A 15,348-nucleotide genomic window follows, 5' to 3' on the forward strand; every position below is an offset into this window, starting at 1 on the left:
TTTTTGTGGGCGTACCATCAAATCAGATCTGACAGGAGGAGGTTATTGCCCCTCCTTCCCCAGCAGAGGATCTGGTGCATTAGAACCATGCACCTCTGGGACTGCAGTGCAGCTTCTTGCCACTAGGCCACCAGAGCTCCCCAACTTTTCCATTTATCAAGTCACTCAATCATTCCCTCCCTCCCTCGCTGACAGTAATTCAGGCTGACTCATAGTCATACCTCCATTGCGTTTCCCAATCTCATGGGAGGAGATGGGCCATCTTTCTCCTGAGAAGCTGCTGGTGGATTTAAACCATCAAATAAGTCAGTGCAACTAACCAGCTGGGTTAGCGATCTAGTCCCCTACGGATACCACCACCAGAACCCCCTCGTGGATGGTGTCGTCTCCCGAGCTGTGCTTGTTGGTGGCGCTGAGTCGTCACTTCATAACTTCACTGGTTGGTCAGAGGTGATTCAGCGGGAGCCCCCTTGCTTCCTGTCTTCTTGATGGTCGGCTCTCAAGCTGAGTCACTGTCATCGGCCAGTGGAGGCTTGCGTGTTAAGTGAGGATGAACAGGCTACAGTGGTGCACTGAGACACTGATTGGGAAGGAAGAAAGGCCTGGCCATCTGCTTCTGAAAATTAACTGGTGAAAGACGTGTCGATTCTGGTATGCAAGGGGTCTCAGGCAGGGAGTAAGAGCCGGCCGGTAGCCAGTAACTAGTGAACAACATATTCAATTCATTATTACATAAATAAATGAAATATGAAAAGACTGCTGTTATGGAATCTGAAAGGTAAGACTTTGAAAGTTGTTACTAAATGATAATCAAATTATCATTAGATGGTAGATTGAGTTCAGTGTGAAAGTTAGAAAAGGTACCATGATACCTAAAAGAGTTCTAGATCCAGTAACTGGGCAAGCGAGTTTAAACCCTCCCCGTTTCATTCCGTGTCAGAGAAAAGAATATTGAAAATGGTAGGGTTGGGTGTGATTTCCGTAGGCAGATGGTGGACTCCTGTTAGCTGTCCCATATTCAGAGAAATGGGCCTGGGTTCTCCTTCATATGGCAAATGGATTCACATTCGTGTCCGCTTACGTTAAAGTGTTTGACATCAGCATCCTTTTTTCATGACTGCCCACTTTAAATAATCTTTTCCATTAGCCGGCTTAGGTCGGTGACAGCTTTCTCTAGAACATTACTGTAACTAGGACAGGATGGTCAATATTTAAAAGCTGAGAGGAGAGAGAGGTCACGGTGACTTCTGTGTGGAGTCTTGGAGGATGATATTTAAGGGACAGCTACTGCTCTCCCTTTCCCTGGAGCAAAGAAGAGTGAAGACATTGAAGGGGCATGGACACAGTTAATCCAGAGAACTGTTGGGCCATGTGACTCTCAGCCCCCATGAGCCTGAGGTAAAGAAGTAGGGGGCCCAGCTACCACTGCTGCCCATGCTGAGAGGAATACAATAGAGGGTCCTGGGGAGAGTGCAACCGAAATGCAGAACAAAACTCCAAATCACGAGAATGACCAGGCTGCTGCTTCTTGGAGAGAGGGTTGGATCCCCTGGGAATGAGGCCCTTAAACACCTTTTTCTTCTGGAACTGAATTTTCCCTGTGCTTCGGCTTTAAGCCAAGCAATGCACCTGTTTGGCTTTTAGGCCTGTAGGCTTACAAGGCCAACAGTAGCACCAGGGAGATATGCACTTCTTCCAGTGATCACTCGTGCTGGACCCAAAGAGCATAGTTTAACTCCCAGGTAAACCTCAGAAGGCAGGAAGGGATAGGATGTATGATGGAAACAAGAATTACACGGAGGAAGTGGGAAGAGGGCTGTAATCAGTGTCACAAAGCACAGTGCCTGTGAATGGTTGACTGGAAAAGCAGTTTGCTCTGTAGACTCACTCAAATCACAATAAAGAGTTCAAACAAGCTTGAAAAGAACGGTGTGATAATGAAGTGTGAGGCTAACGGGTGGAAGCCAGAGAGGAGGAGGGGTACAGACAGTCTGTGTCCGGGGACCTAGCATTACCAGGTGATGGAGCATCAGACATGCCCAGCGACCAGGCTCTCCAGTGGCAGTTTCAGGTTGAACAGTGGAAGTGATGAGGTGAGAGCAGCCTGCCTGGAGTGGGCGGTGTGTGTGGAAGCGGCAAGTTGCCATCAAAGGGTTATGAACAAAGGAGGCCCTGGATGAGAGCGCTGCTTCAGGAGATTCCCATCTACAGAGAGGGGTCACTGGGTGCTGAGACGGGAAGACACAAGGAGGAGTCAGGGGTGCTGTGACAGACACAGAGAGGGGCCACGGGGCGCTGAGATGGGAAGACAGACAAGGAGAGTGGTTAGGACGCAGAAACACTGTGGAAACTGAGCAGATCAAGTAGGAAAAACAGAAGGGGTTTCATAGAAATCTTAATGACTCAGAGTAGAAATTTCATACCATGTGTTTTCAAAACTTGATATTTACTGATCATACTATGTTATTGTTGTTGTTATGTGCCATTGAGTCACCTGCGACTCATAGTGACTCTATGTACAACAGCCCTAAACCCTGCTCTATCCTGTGCCAATCTCATTGCCTCTGACACACCTACCCCCACTACCCCAGTCACTGAATCAATCCATCTCATCGAGGGTTGGAAACTGTGATATACTTTCAAAATACAATAATTGTGTTGGTGGAGACTTAATTGTTTGGTATATAAAACATGATTAAATATTCTAGTTAAGAATATATAGAAACTTTATAGTTAATAGGACATTTAAATTTGATCTAGACAAATAATAAAGAATGACACTTTTTTGTACCTTACTATGCCAAATTGTGAAATAGATATTGTTGAAATTATAAATTACAGTGTCACTTTTTAGTATATGCGTCAGTGTGAGGCTGGCCAGGTGGACACTCTGTGGCTGGGCTGAGCACTGACATTGGCTTCACCAGCCAACAGAAACACACTTCCTTCAAGTCGATTCCAATTCATTGTCAACCCATAGGACAGAGTTGAACTGCCTGCAGGGTGTCCAGGGCTGTGATCCCACAGGTCAGAGTAGAACTGCCCACAGGCTGTCCAGGGCTGTGATCCTTTATTGACGCAGACAACCATGTCTCTGTCCTGTGGAGCATTAGTGGTTTTGAAGCCCCAGCTTTTCAGTTGTCCTTTTAGCTCTTAAGCACCAAGGCTCCTGATTTAGAGGATAGCAGTTGTGTCTTTCAGACCCCGGAAACTATGAACAGTGAGCTTGCCCCGGAAAGAAGGATCATTGTGAGTATTTGTTGTTAAGGACAGATGTGAGAAGTCAGGGCAAAGGAGAAGGTGTTTCCCAGGCTAGTCTCCTCACCGAGTGTTGTCCTGCGCCTCTGTAAACATGCCGACTCTCCTGTTTGGAAATGGCTGAAGTCTTTGCCCCATCTCCCTCTCAACCCTCTTTCCTTTACAAAAACCTTACAATTCACCTATTATTGGTATCATTTTCCCAAGGGGAATATATTATCTATTCGCTATCTAGCCTTTTGGTTAATGAGATTAACTCTCACTATCTGAGAGTGTTGTCATTGTTGTGTGCCATCGATTCAGAACTGACTCATAGCTGACCCTCAGTGGGTTTTCAGAGGCGGTAAATCACCCAGGAGGAGGCTGTCCTTCTAAGGAACAGCTGGTGGAACTATATGCCTTTGGGATTGCAGCACAGCCTCTTACCACCAGGCCACCATGTCTGAGAAGAGAGCATTCCCATGAAACCTTTTGTAAACCAAAATGGCAGAAAGTGAGGAAGCAGTTAGCATTACATCATATGCAAAAAATTTTGAGGGTTCTCAGTCCCCTGTATCACCTACCAGATGTTACCAGATGACACGTAAACCCTAAAATCACACCCAGCATCCAATGTTCACAGACAGAGTTCCAAGCTCCGGCCACTTGAGGGTGAGATGTGAGTGTGGTTCCTGGGGAAGAAGCTTGGACACAGGCCTTTTGCTGCTTGAGGTGCACACACTACCTGCTTAGCTCAGACTCACCTCACGGGCATCAAGTTGCAGCCAACACATGGCCGAGCTGCCCCCCTGCGTTTCCAAGGCTGCAGGTCACAGGAGGCGATGGGCGCCAATCCCCGGCAGGATACTGGTTCAACTTCTCTCCTTTGTTCATAAAAGTGAAAATCTCCCTTGGATTTCTTCTGTTTAGCAGAAACAGGACTAATGTAGGGGTTTCTGTTAGAACAATGAAATGAGAAAGGACTGGACAATTAGCAACCACATATCTGTCAATTAATAGCCTGAAACAGGACAAGGATTCCAAGGGAAACTGGGGAGGTGGGGGTGTTAAGTGCCCATGAATAAGTGAATGGAGCCAATATTTTTTAAACCTTCACTAAAATTTAAAAAAAGAATAAACCAAGAACTTAAAAGAAATTGATGTGGCATAAAACAGATTTTCTTTGTAATCTGTATTTTATATTGGTTTGCTTGCAAAGTTTGTATACATTGTGTTTCAACTATCCATCATTCGCATAGTGTTTTATACAATCATTCCAGTTCATTATATTTTATAAAATTAGTGTGACATGCCTATACTGTTTTTTTTTTTTCACTTTTCTCCATGTGAATCAGTATTATCCTTTGTGCGAGTAATGTTAACTGAATTTTCCTGTGTTTGTGCAATGCTTGGTCTGTAAAGTGAAAAGTGCTGATTTTCGTTTAGTAGAAATTCACTAAACTCCTTGGTACTAACTCAAATATACTGTGTACATTTAAAAAAATTATTACAATCCTAAACAAGTCCACTTATACCTTTAATGTTGCTGTTGATTGCCTTTGAGTCGGGCACAACTCATAGCGACTCTGTGAACAAAAGGCCCAACACCCTCTCACACTCATCGCCATTTATCAAAGTTCACAGTCGCCAGAGGCAACTGGAAAGTTGTTTCCAGGTTTGCTGTTGAGGAAGTGGATGCTACTCCTGTCCTTTAGTGTAGAGATCTTTAAAAGAAAAACTTGTAACTTAAAAGTTACAGCATTTTAAAAACGGGTCCTCAACCTCATTGTCCACCGAACTAGAGGATTGATGTTCTAAAGGTGAAGTGAATTTCTTTCTTTTTCTTTTTTTTTTTTTAATTTTAGAGCTTTATTTGGCAAGACTAGATGTGTGAAATTGATTAATAAGTAAATTTATGATTATACATGGCATGATGTTTTCTTTTTTCTCTTTATTTCCATTTTAATAAAGCCAATGGGACAAATAAAGCTTTGCCAACTTTTTAGCTAGAATTCTCACATTCCCTCTTTTGTTACTACATTTCGATTTATACATATACTTACTCATAGTCCTTTCCTAACTGCAAATTCTGCATCTTATAAATAATAAGAAAAAGAGGACGCTTTGCAACAGCAAATTATTGTACCTCTTTTACATCTATAGATTTTAATTTTATGTACAATTTCATGGCCTATTATATGGTTTCAAATCTCTTTAATGTCTACTAAGATAAAAAACGTTTACTTTTCCCCCCCAACTTGGAGTGGAGTAGATATCCACAATTATTCAGAACATATAACTGTAATCATGGGAACACTTTCAGACTCTTATCTTTGCTTTTTTTTTTTACCTAGTTTGGGAGCTCTGGCGACCTACTGGGTTGATGATGATTTTGCTGTCAGATGCCAAGTCAAGTATCACTCATAAAAACCTTAAGAACAATAGATCTAAACCCTGGCCTGTCTTGTGTCATCCTTATCATATCTGGCATCTAAAGGTGAAGTGAATTTCTAAATGTCGTTAGATGCCAGAGTCGGTGCTAAGTCGGAGCAGCCCCGAGGACCACAGAGCAAAGCTTCCCCCACACTGACCCTCTGCAGTTGCTGCCGTGTTCGCCCTCATTGTTCCAACGACTGTGTCAAGTCTGTCTTGTTGAGCGTCTCCTCTCTTTCACTGCCCCTTTATTTTACCAAAACAATGCCCTTTGCTGAGGACTGATCTTGTCTCATAACAAGTTGAAATTATGTGATCTGAAGGCCTATCATCCTTCTAAGGGCATTCTGGCTAGATTCATATATTATTATCTCCTGTCTTAATTCAGTGCATCAGTACTGTACATTGTATTAAAAAAAATCACATCTATTTTTTTTTATTTTAGTGACAAAATTGCCACTGGTTCCTTTGATAAGACATGTAAACTCTGGAGTGTAGAGACAGGGAAGTGTTATTATACCTTCCGGGGCCACACAGCAGAAATAGTGAGTATATTGAACCTTTACGTTCTTTATGTAGCTCTTTCCTCATTCAAAGTTCTGTTATAAAACTATTGGATTGACCTTTTCTAATGTATTGTCTAATTTACTCAGAGATTCTCTCGCTATTGGACCAGTTGGCAACACCATGATAGATGGAGAAGAGATTGAGGGGGTTAACAGTTACTTGACTCCACAGTCAACACTCTTCACACTAGCAGTTAAAAATTCAAAAGAAGAATTGCATTGGGGAAGTCCCCTGTCAGGGACCTCTCCAGAGCATTGAGAAACAATGATGTCAGTTTAGAGTCTTAGGTGCACCTGATTCAGGCCATGGGCTTCACAGTTACTTGCTATGCATCAGAGAGCTGGACAATGACCAAGGATGATGGAAGGAGAATCTATGCCTTTGAGTTGTGGTGCTGGTGCGGGGCAGGCTTCAGAGCTCTTGTTCATAAGATCACCATGAGTCTCAGTTGACTAGACGGCACATAACAACAATAACAATTTACTCTGTGCTCTGTTGGCCTACTGTGTAGAGAGTTGCATTGTCAACTCTAAAGCCCGTGGTTCAAATCCACCAGCTGCTCCTCAGGAGATAGATGGGTGATCTCCTCCCATGAGATTTATAGCCTCTGAAAACCCATTTGAGGATAAGCCATGGGTCAGTTCCAACTTGATGGCAATGAGTTTGAGCTTTTTGAGTTGAGGGAGATCATGTTCTCTGGTGGGCAGAGGGAATTGAACTGCTAACCCAACGTCCAAACCTCTCCAGAGAGTCAAATCCACAGCTGCTTTGTGGAGGAAAGATGAGCGATCTCCTCCCTTGTAGCACCTCAGAAACCCAGCAGAGAGTCAGCTCTTAGTTCTGATGCCACAGGGAGAAGAAACGGATCAGGCTATATATTCTATCAGGGAGTGCTGATGGCCTTGTGGTAAGGAGCTGTGCTGCCATCACAGAGGCACGCGGTTCGAATCCACCAGCTGCTCCTTGGGAGAAAAGTGGGCAGTCTCCTCCTGTGTAATTTACCACCTCTGAAAACCCACTGGAGGGTCGCCAGGGGTCGGTTCTGACTGGACAGTACTCAACAGCACTTTTTAGATGATGGTGTTGACAGCAATTTAAAAATTACTTCAATTGTGACATCTTGCAGACACTACCCAAGTCCCAGCTTGCACTGATTAAGTAGGAGTGTAGCATGGAAGAGGTCTATATTTGTTCCCATCCCAAAGAAGGGCGACCCAACTGAGTGTGGAAACTACAGAACAATCTCATTGATTTCACATGCAAGCAAGATTCTACTGAGGCTTATCCAAAAACGACTGGAACAGCACATCAGCAGAGAACTGCCAGAAGTCCAGGCTGGGTTTAGAAGGGGTCGTGGTACCAGGGATATTGTAGTTGATGTTAGATGGATCTTGGCTGAAAGCAGAGAATACCAGAAGAATGTCTATCTGTGTTTCATTGACTATGCAAAGGCATTTGACTGCGTGCATCATAACAAACTGTGGCTGACTCTGAGAAGAATGGGAATCCCAGAACATTTAATCATGCTAATGCAAAACCTATACTTGGACCAAGAGGCAGTCATCAGAACAGAGCAGGGTAACACTGCATGGTTCAAAATTGGGAAGGGTGTACGCCAGGGATGTGTCCTATCTCCATACCTTTTCAACCTGTATGCAGAGCAGATTATCTGAGAGGCTGGGCTCTATGAGGAGAAGCATGGCATTAGGATTGGTGGACAATCTATCAACCATCTGCGTTATGCAGATGACACAACTTTGCTCGCTGAAACTGAGGAGGACCTCATGCACTTACTGCAGAGGGTCAAGGACTGCAGCCTTCAGTATGAACTGAGGCTCAATATCAAGAAGACAAAAATTCTCACCACTGCACCAATCGGTAGCATCAGGATGGATGGCGAAGAGATTGAGATTGTTCACAGCTTCAGTTTGCTCGGCTCCACGGTCAACACTCTTGGCACCAGTATCCAGGAAATAAAAAAACGTGTCGTGATGGGAAAGACTGCTGTTAGGGACCTCTCTAAAGTACTCAAGAGCAACGGTGTCTCTCTGGAGACTAAGGTGCTCCTGATACAGGCCATGGTTTTTGCAATCACTTGTTATGCATCAGAGAGTTGGACAATGACTAGGGAGGATAGAAGGAGAATTGATGCCTTTGAGCTGTGGTGCTGGAGAAGAGTATTGAATGTACCATGGACTGCCAAGAAAACAAACAGATTCAACCTAGAGAGGGTTAAACCAGGCTGCTCCTTGGAGGCAAGGATTCTGGGGCTTCGTCTGACATACTTTGGACATGTTGTAAGGAGAGACAGGCCCTTGGAGAGGGACATCATGCTGGGTAAAGTAGAGGGACAGCGCAGGACGGGAAGACCCTCTATGAGGTGGATTGATTCAGTGACTGGGGTAATCGGGATGGGTGTGTCAGAGGCAATGAGATTGGCACAGGATAGAGCAGGGTTTAGGGCTGTTGTACATAGGGTCGCTATGAGTCACAAACGACTCGACGGCACTTAACAACAACAACAACATGGATTGATTCAGTGACTGGGGTAATGGGGGCGGGTGTGTCAGAGATGGGGAGATAGGCACAGGACAGAGCAGAGTTTAGGGCTGTTGTATACAGGGTCACTATGAGTCGCAGGTGACTTGACGGCATGTAACAACAACAATAATAGCATGGTAAGCACGTGACTCTAATACGTGGTCCATCCTTTTTCTTCTTCATGGCATTCTCTTCAAAGGGCGGTGAGGGGTGGTGAAGTTATTAAAGTCACTTTTCAGATCAATTTTATTACATTGAAAATATTTAGGCTGAATGTTTGCTTAATATCATTAGAGTCCAAATTACCCCAAATTGCTCTGGTACTCTAAATAGCTTTCACTTTTGGGAAGCCCTTGCCCTTGGCCAATTCTGTATTACATTTTATAGCAATTAGTGAGATAATTGGCACCCTGGGAAACCAGCAATAGCCTTTAAAAATAGACAGGCGGCTCTTCAGGGGTAACTTTTATTTATGATCATCCTTCAAAGTCGTGATGTATTATACCCATCTTGGGGCACTTTATTGCACGATGGTACGTGCATGGCTATCTTAACTGTGCCCCCTGCATTGATAAGCGTGGCTGTATCACAGCCACAACCAGTAGGTGTTGTTATGCCTCTGTTTAATGCTTGGGGACACTGAATTGCCTAGAGTTGAAGTCATTTGCACAAGGACACAGAAGGATATAATCCCTGTCCTCCTATTGTGATCATACATGCTTACGTACACTTTGGATGTTTGGAAAAAATATATATTATTTATCTTTATTATATATATTATATATCTTTATTATATATATCTTATATATCTTTATTATATATCTTATATATCTTTATTTTATATATATATATCTTTATATAAAATTAGGTGTCATTGAGTTGTCTGTGACTAACCTCACTCACTCATTACTTGCAACAAGTTGGAGCCAGCGCAGAGGGAGTTTGCAGAAGCTGCAGCTCCCATGGGACATTACCGGTCATTCTCTCGCAGATGGTGGATTTGAACCAGCAGAGGTGCTGCCTTCGTGTTAGCAGCCCAGCCCCCTGCACTACCTTGGGAACCACGGACTGGATCTTGCCCCATCCCGTACCATCCCACGATCTCTACCCGGTTCAAGCCCACTGGTGCGGTCATTCCATCTTATTGAAGGTCCTCTGCTCTTTTGAGGACCCTCTGCCTTTCTGAGCACAGATGGCTTTTTCCAAGGTTTACCTTGTCCTGACAGCTTGCCCAAAGGATGTGACACAAGTTTTTGTTTCCCTTTTTTCATTGGTTTTCATACAATGATTAGTTTATGTTGTGTTTCATTCATATACATTGTGTTCCACATTATCTCTCAGTTACATGTGTTTCACATAATCATTCATATACACTGTATCCCATTAAATCATCCTTGATCTGTTCCCACTATTATAACATCTCTTCAAGTTCCAATTAAATCTTTCACATTCCTTCTCCCTCCCTACAATCTACCCACTACACTTGAGATAAGGAGTTTTTTTTAAAAAAAATAATTTATTTTACTTGTGATTTTAATGAACATTTACAGAGAAGTTAGATTTTCATTCATTCATTGTTGCACATTTTACTCCCTCACCCTCCTTCCCCTTCCCTCCACCTTAGCTTTTTTTTTCTTTAATAGTATTCATTCATTGATAAATTTTGAGTCTTGGTAAAGAAGGCTTAGTGGTAAGGAATCACACTACCAAATTAAAGGTATGAAATTCAAATCCACTAGCTGCTCTGTGGGAGAAAGATGGGTAATCTCCTCTTCTGCTGTTAACTGCCCCTGAAGACCCACTGGAGGGTCAACTATGGGTTGGTTCTGACTCGAAGCTACAAAACAAGACGACAGGGGGCTATCTAAATATATTTTCACAGTCAGTACCACCCATCCAGTAAATACTAAATGCTGACTTTGTGTGAAGCTCTGTCCTCTGTGCTCAGGGCACCAGATGGAAGCAGACCCAGTGCCCTCCACACCTGAGACGGTCGGAGGGTGGGGTGGTGCAGAAGAGAACACGGCTCCTTCTCAGGGGTATCACCTCAGGATCCAGCCAGGAAGGACAGCTTGCCCATCTGAGCGGTCTTGCTGTGCATTTGAACAAGGATCTATATGGCATCTGCCTAAGTGGTTCAACCGTGAGAGTAACCGTGTGACACCCACTTCTTTAAAAGCTCTTCTGTGTTTCAGGTGTGTTTATCCTTTAACCCCCAAAGCACGCTGGTGGCCACGGGGAGCATGGACACAACCGCTAAACTGTGGGACATTCAGAGTGGAGAGGAGGTGTGCACCCTGTCGGTATGTTGGCAACGTCTGTCTCGAGCGCTTTGTCTGTTCAGTGTCGCTCACGTTGTGCTGTGTTAGATTTTTTGCATTTCTGTTACAAAGTGCATTCTAGGTTAGAAGATGTTTTTTAGCTCTTTGAGTTTAGGATCAGTCTGCAATGCTGTCCTGCTTAGGTTGACAGCTGTTGCAGAAGTCTTGGATGACGTGCGGGGGAGGCAGGTGAGCATTCTATTCTGACTGACTTCAGTCTGTAGGACACAACCTACCACCTAAGATTCACCATCATTTGCCTGAGTGAAAACAAAGAAGCACCAGAGGCCAGTACTTATCGGAAGAAGAACTGGAGAACTCTTCCAGAAGATTCCTTTAATGGGCGACAATCCACAGCCTTCTCCTCAATGCCCTCGGTCTGGGACCCTCTAGGATGAAGTGTGAGATGCGAACAGGCAAGAGATAAATGATGAAAAGGTCAAAGGGCACTGCCTCACAGACTTAATGCCTTTGGAGAGACCGACCACCCAGGACCCTTGACTGGCCACCACCAAGCTTCCAGCGCCTTCCTGTCACCTGTCACCCTCCACTTCACCTTGTCTCAATGACCAAAGCAAGACCAGGACTGTCCCTCAGTATCTGTGGGACAGTTGGAGAGGCAAGCGTTGCCTTGTTCTCCTTCCAAAGTTCCCAATGGGTTGAAAAAGAAAAGAATGCATTTGCTTTTCTTTTTTTTTAATTTTTATTATTTTTGTGTGAGTGTACCATCTGACTGGTACGGGAGGAGATTGTCCCTCCTTCCCTGGCAGAGCATTTGGTGGATTAGAACCATGCACCTCTGGAATTGTAGTTTCAGCTCCTTGCCACTAGGCCACCAGAGCTCCCCTTGCATTTGCTTTTATAAGGCAAGTGGAAAAAGAACGGAAAAGAACGGACTGAGAAGAGAAAAGGCCCCATGTGTCCGTGACATCAGGGGGGCTTCCTCCTCGCATCTGAGGCCTGTGCAGCACCTATGACAGCACGCTCCATTCCGCCTCGCTTTACGCTGTTCTTGGGTCTCGGCTCTCATCCAGCCTCTTCTCTCAGGCAGATATGAAAGGAAAAATCCTCACAAACGCTGGCAGCTGAGTCCCAGTCGCTTCTCTGATGGGTCTAAGCACATCTGAAGGGGGGGCTCCACACTGGGCCCACCTCCCACTAGAGCAGGCTTAGAATCCCAGTGCTCAACTGTTTCTCATTATTGCCATTTGGAACCAGCTGGAAAAATGAATTTGAACATGAACTTTTCTGACCCTTTGTAGTACTTAGAAATGCACTGATTATTAATTTACTGAAATAATTAGGGGACGCAGGGATATCCCCTAGGGGTACACACTGTGGAGGGAGGCATCGTCCTGTGGGTGTCCTCTTCTGCATGACCACCTGCCCCAGGCAGTGACCAGGTGAAAGTTCACTGAAAGCTTAGGCATTCAAATATGTATTTCGTGTAAAATGCCATCTTTTATGAATTTCCTTTATAAAGCATTACAGATTTCTTTTAAAAAATATTCTTTATTGATATTTTAATGAAAGTTTACAGAAAATTTGAATTTCCATTCATTCATTGTTACATGTTTCCCTCCCTAAACACTTTCCCCCATCTGCTGTCTGCTGTAAGGAATCCGGGTGATGTAGTGTGTGACACGTCGAGTGCTAACGCATAGGTTGGCAGTTTAAAACCCTCAGCGGCTCTGTGGGAGAAAGGTGGTCTGTTCCCTCCTGGAAAGATTAATGGTCTTGGAAACACAATGAGTCAGAAGTGACTCGGCTGCACTTGGTTGTTGTTGTTGTTAAGTGCTGTCGAGTCGTAGGCGACTCATAGCGACCCTATGAATGAAAGTCCTCGACACTTGCGTGACTTTCATCCTCTCTCCAGGTTCATAGGGTTTCCGGAGGCAAGCTGTTTATGGAAGTGGATGCCACTCCTCCTTCCACGCTTGTTTAATCGGGGAGCACCAACAAACACTGTCCACCATGGGTAGCCATTATAGCATTTGACACATCAGTGTCACAGTGTTCAGTTAAGACTGTCTGCTCACCGGATAGCAGGGCGGTGAGGATGCTAGTGGCCACCAGGGGCCTCTGCTGCACTTGGTAGTGGGTGTTTATTTATTTGGTCCATAGGGTTTTGAGTGCCTGAGTTTGAGAAGTAGCTCGCTCTAGTGTTCTTCTTCTTTATTTTTTTTTTAGGGTTTTGAGTGCCTAGTTCTGATGTTCTTCTTTTTTTAATTTTATTAATTTTAATGAACATTTACAGAGATTTTGGATTTCTGTTCATTCATTGTTGAACTATTTTCTCTACCCCTCCAGTTAGTTCCTCTTTTTTTCCCCCCTTGAAAGTCTGTTTTAATTGTCCCATTGCCACAGTGCTTGTCAAAAGCACTTCTGATTAATCTCCTTTGTCAGTGTGTCCTTTGCCATTCCCTATCACTCCTCCTTGATAGAGACTTCATCCTGATTCATAAGGAAAAGGGGATGGCGTATTCTCTTAGCTACTTCCTGCTGAAAAGGGATGCTGTAGGTTTTAGGGTGAAGATCTTCTCTCACTACTCTAAAGGGCCCCTTTGGCAATAGGAAACACGTAGACTATTGTGGAGATTGATTTTGGAATTTAGGTGCACTGTTATCAATTGTGCTTAGCCATACATGTTCATATCCTTGAAGATGCATCATGGAACTGTTACAGCCTAGAAGACACAAATTTAACTAACAAGTTAAAAGTACATGAGTCAAAAATTAAAAGCAATAATAGAGGTTCTAACAGTGGCACAAATCAAGTCACAGAGGGAAGGTAGTTCTTAAAATAAAAGGCTTATTGATTAGCACTTTGTCTATTATAGTATAAAGGTTAGGAACCACAAGTTGCAGAGGCTCAACTATGTCATTTATTGTTCTTAAGTCCTGGACCAAATTCCATCCACCACTGGGTTGTTTTACAGCTCAGAAGTCCGCATGTAAGGCAGAGATGAAGTAAGGAACTGCTTATGAGGTTTTCCGTCAATTTCAACAACTAAGAAATTCCTCTCATGGACTAGAACTTCTAACTTTCTCCTTGGCAGTAAAGTTCATTAACCCTTTGACTAACCAAGGACCTCTTGCCCAAGGCAGCTGTGATGACTTTCTGTCTCTTGTACTTTGCATTTCAGTCATTTCCTCTTGTTGTTAGGTGCTGTTGAGTCTTCTACGACTCATAGCGACCCTGTGAATGATACATTTGAAACCTTCAGCACCTGTGTCATCCTCAGTCTCTGACACACTTGAGCCCGCTGGGTCAGCCCATCTTATTGAAGGTCTTCCTCTTTTTTGCTGACCTTCTACCTTTCCAAGCCTGTCCCTCTCCAAGGAATAATCTCTACTAACAATATGTCCAAAGTCTGTGAGACAAAGCTTCATCATCTTTGCTTCCAAGGAGCACTCTGACAGCACGTTCTCCGAGACACATCTGTTTATTCTTTTGGCATTCCGTGGGATATTGAGTCCTCTTCTCCAGCACCACAGCTCAGAGGCATTAATTCTCTCATCCGTATTCAATGGTCCAGCTCTCAGATACGCTGCAAGTGACTGAAAAGACTGTTGCCAGAATCAGGTGCACCTTAGTATTGTACATGTGTAGAAATAGTTTATCCATGAGTTCACATGACAGTCTCTTTCTTTCTAGGGACATGCAGCAGAAATCATCTCCTTGTCCTTCAACACAGCCGGAGACAGAATCATAACAGGCTCCTTTGATCATACAGTTGCCGTGTGGGACTCTGAGACTGGGAGGTAGGAGTTACTTAGCCTGAAGGAGGCTGTTAAGAAGGAATTCTTATTAGTTTAATCTAGTATTAACTATTCCTTAGCTTCTACAGGAATATAAGCTCATTCCGGAACAAAATTCATTTTAAGGGTATTTCTGATCCACAAAAGTATATGTACAGTAGCTCTGGTAGCATAGTCCATAGAGATTGGTTTGATAAACCAAAAGATGCATGTCTCTGCTAGTTCAAACCCACCCAGGGACTCAGCGGGAGAAAGATGGGCAGTCTTCTCCTATGCAGGGTACGGCCTCGAAAGACCCGCTGCGTGGTCCACTATGAGTCAGTTCCAACTTGATGGCAAAGAGCTTTTTATATATTTATGATTATGTATGTTTAGATATATTTGTATATATAAGTGCAACAATGAATGAGTGGAAGCCCAAAATCTCTGTAAATGTTTATGAAAATTAATAAAATATAATTATAGGGGAAAAAAAAGAAAAAAAAAG

At 43.7% G+C, this 15,348-nt stretch overlaps 1 protein-coding gene across 1 annotated transcript in view; it reads left to right on the top strand.

The window, feature by feature from the left end:
* The window catches only part of DAW1 (dynein assembly factor with WDR repeat domains 1), a 43,359-nt gene that overhangs the window by 13,608 nt on the left and 14,403 nt on the right, over positions 1–15,348 (top strand). The window contains exons 5-7 of the mRNA XM_006890301.1: positions 6,116–6,215; positions 10,974–11,081; positions 14,758–14,864. Coding sequence (XP_006890363.1) covers positions 6,116–6,215; positions 10,974–11,081; positions 14,758–14,864 — 315 coding nt within the window. The remainder of the gene's footprint in view (positions 1–6,115; positions 6,216–10,973; positions 11,082–14,757; positions 14,865–15,348) is intronic.

This window comes from Elephantulus edwardii, unplaced genomic scaffold (genome assembly GCF_000299155.1).
Source record: "Elephantulus edwardii isolate Elephantulus edwardi_28Jun2011 unplaced genomic scaffold, EleEdw1.0 scaffold00087, whole genome shotgun sequence".
NCBI lineage: Eukaryota > Metazoa > Chordata > Mammalia > Macroscelidea > Macroscelididae > Elephantulus > Elephantulus edwardii.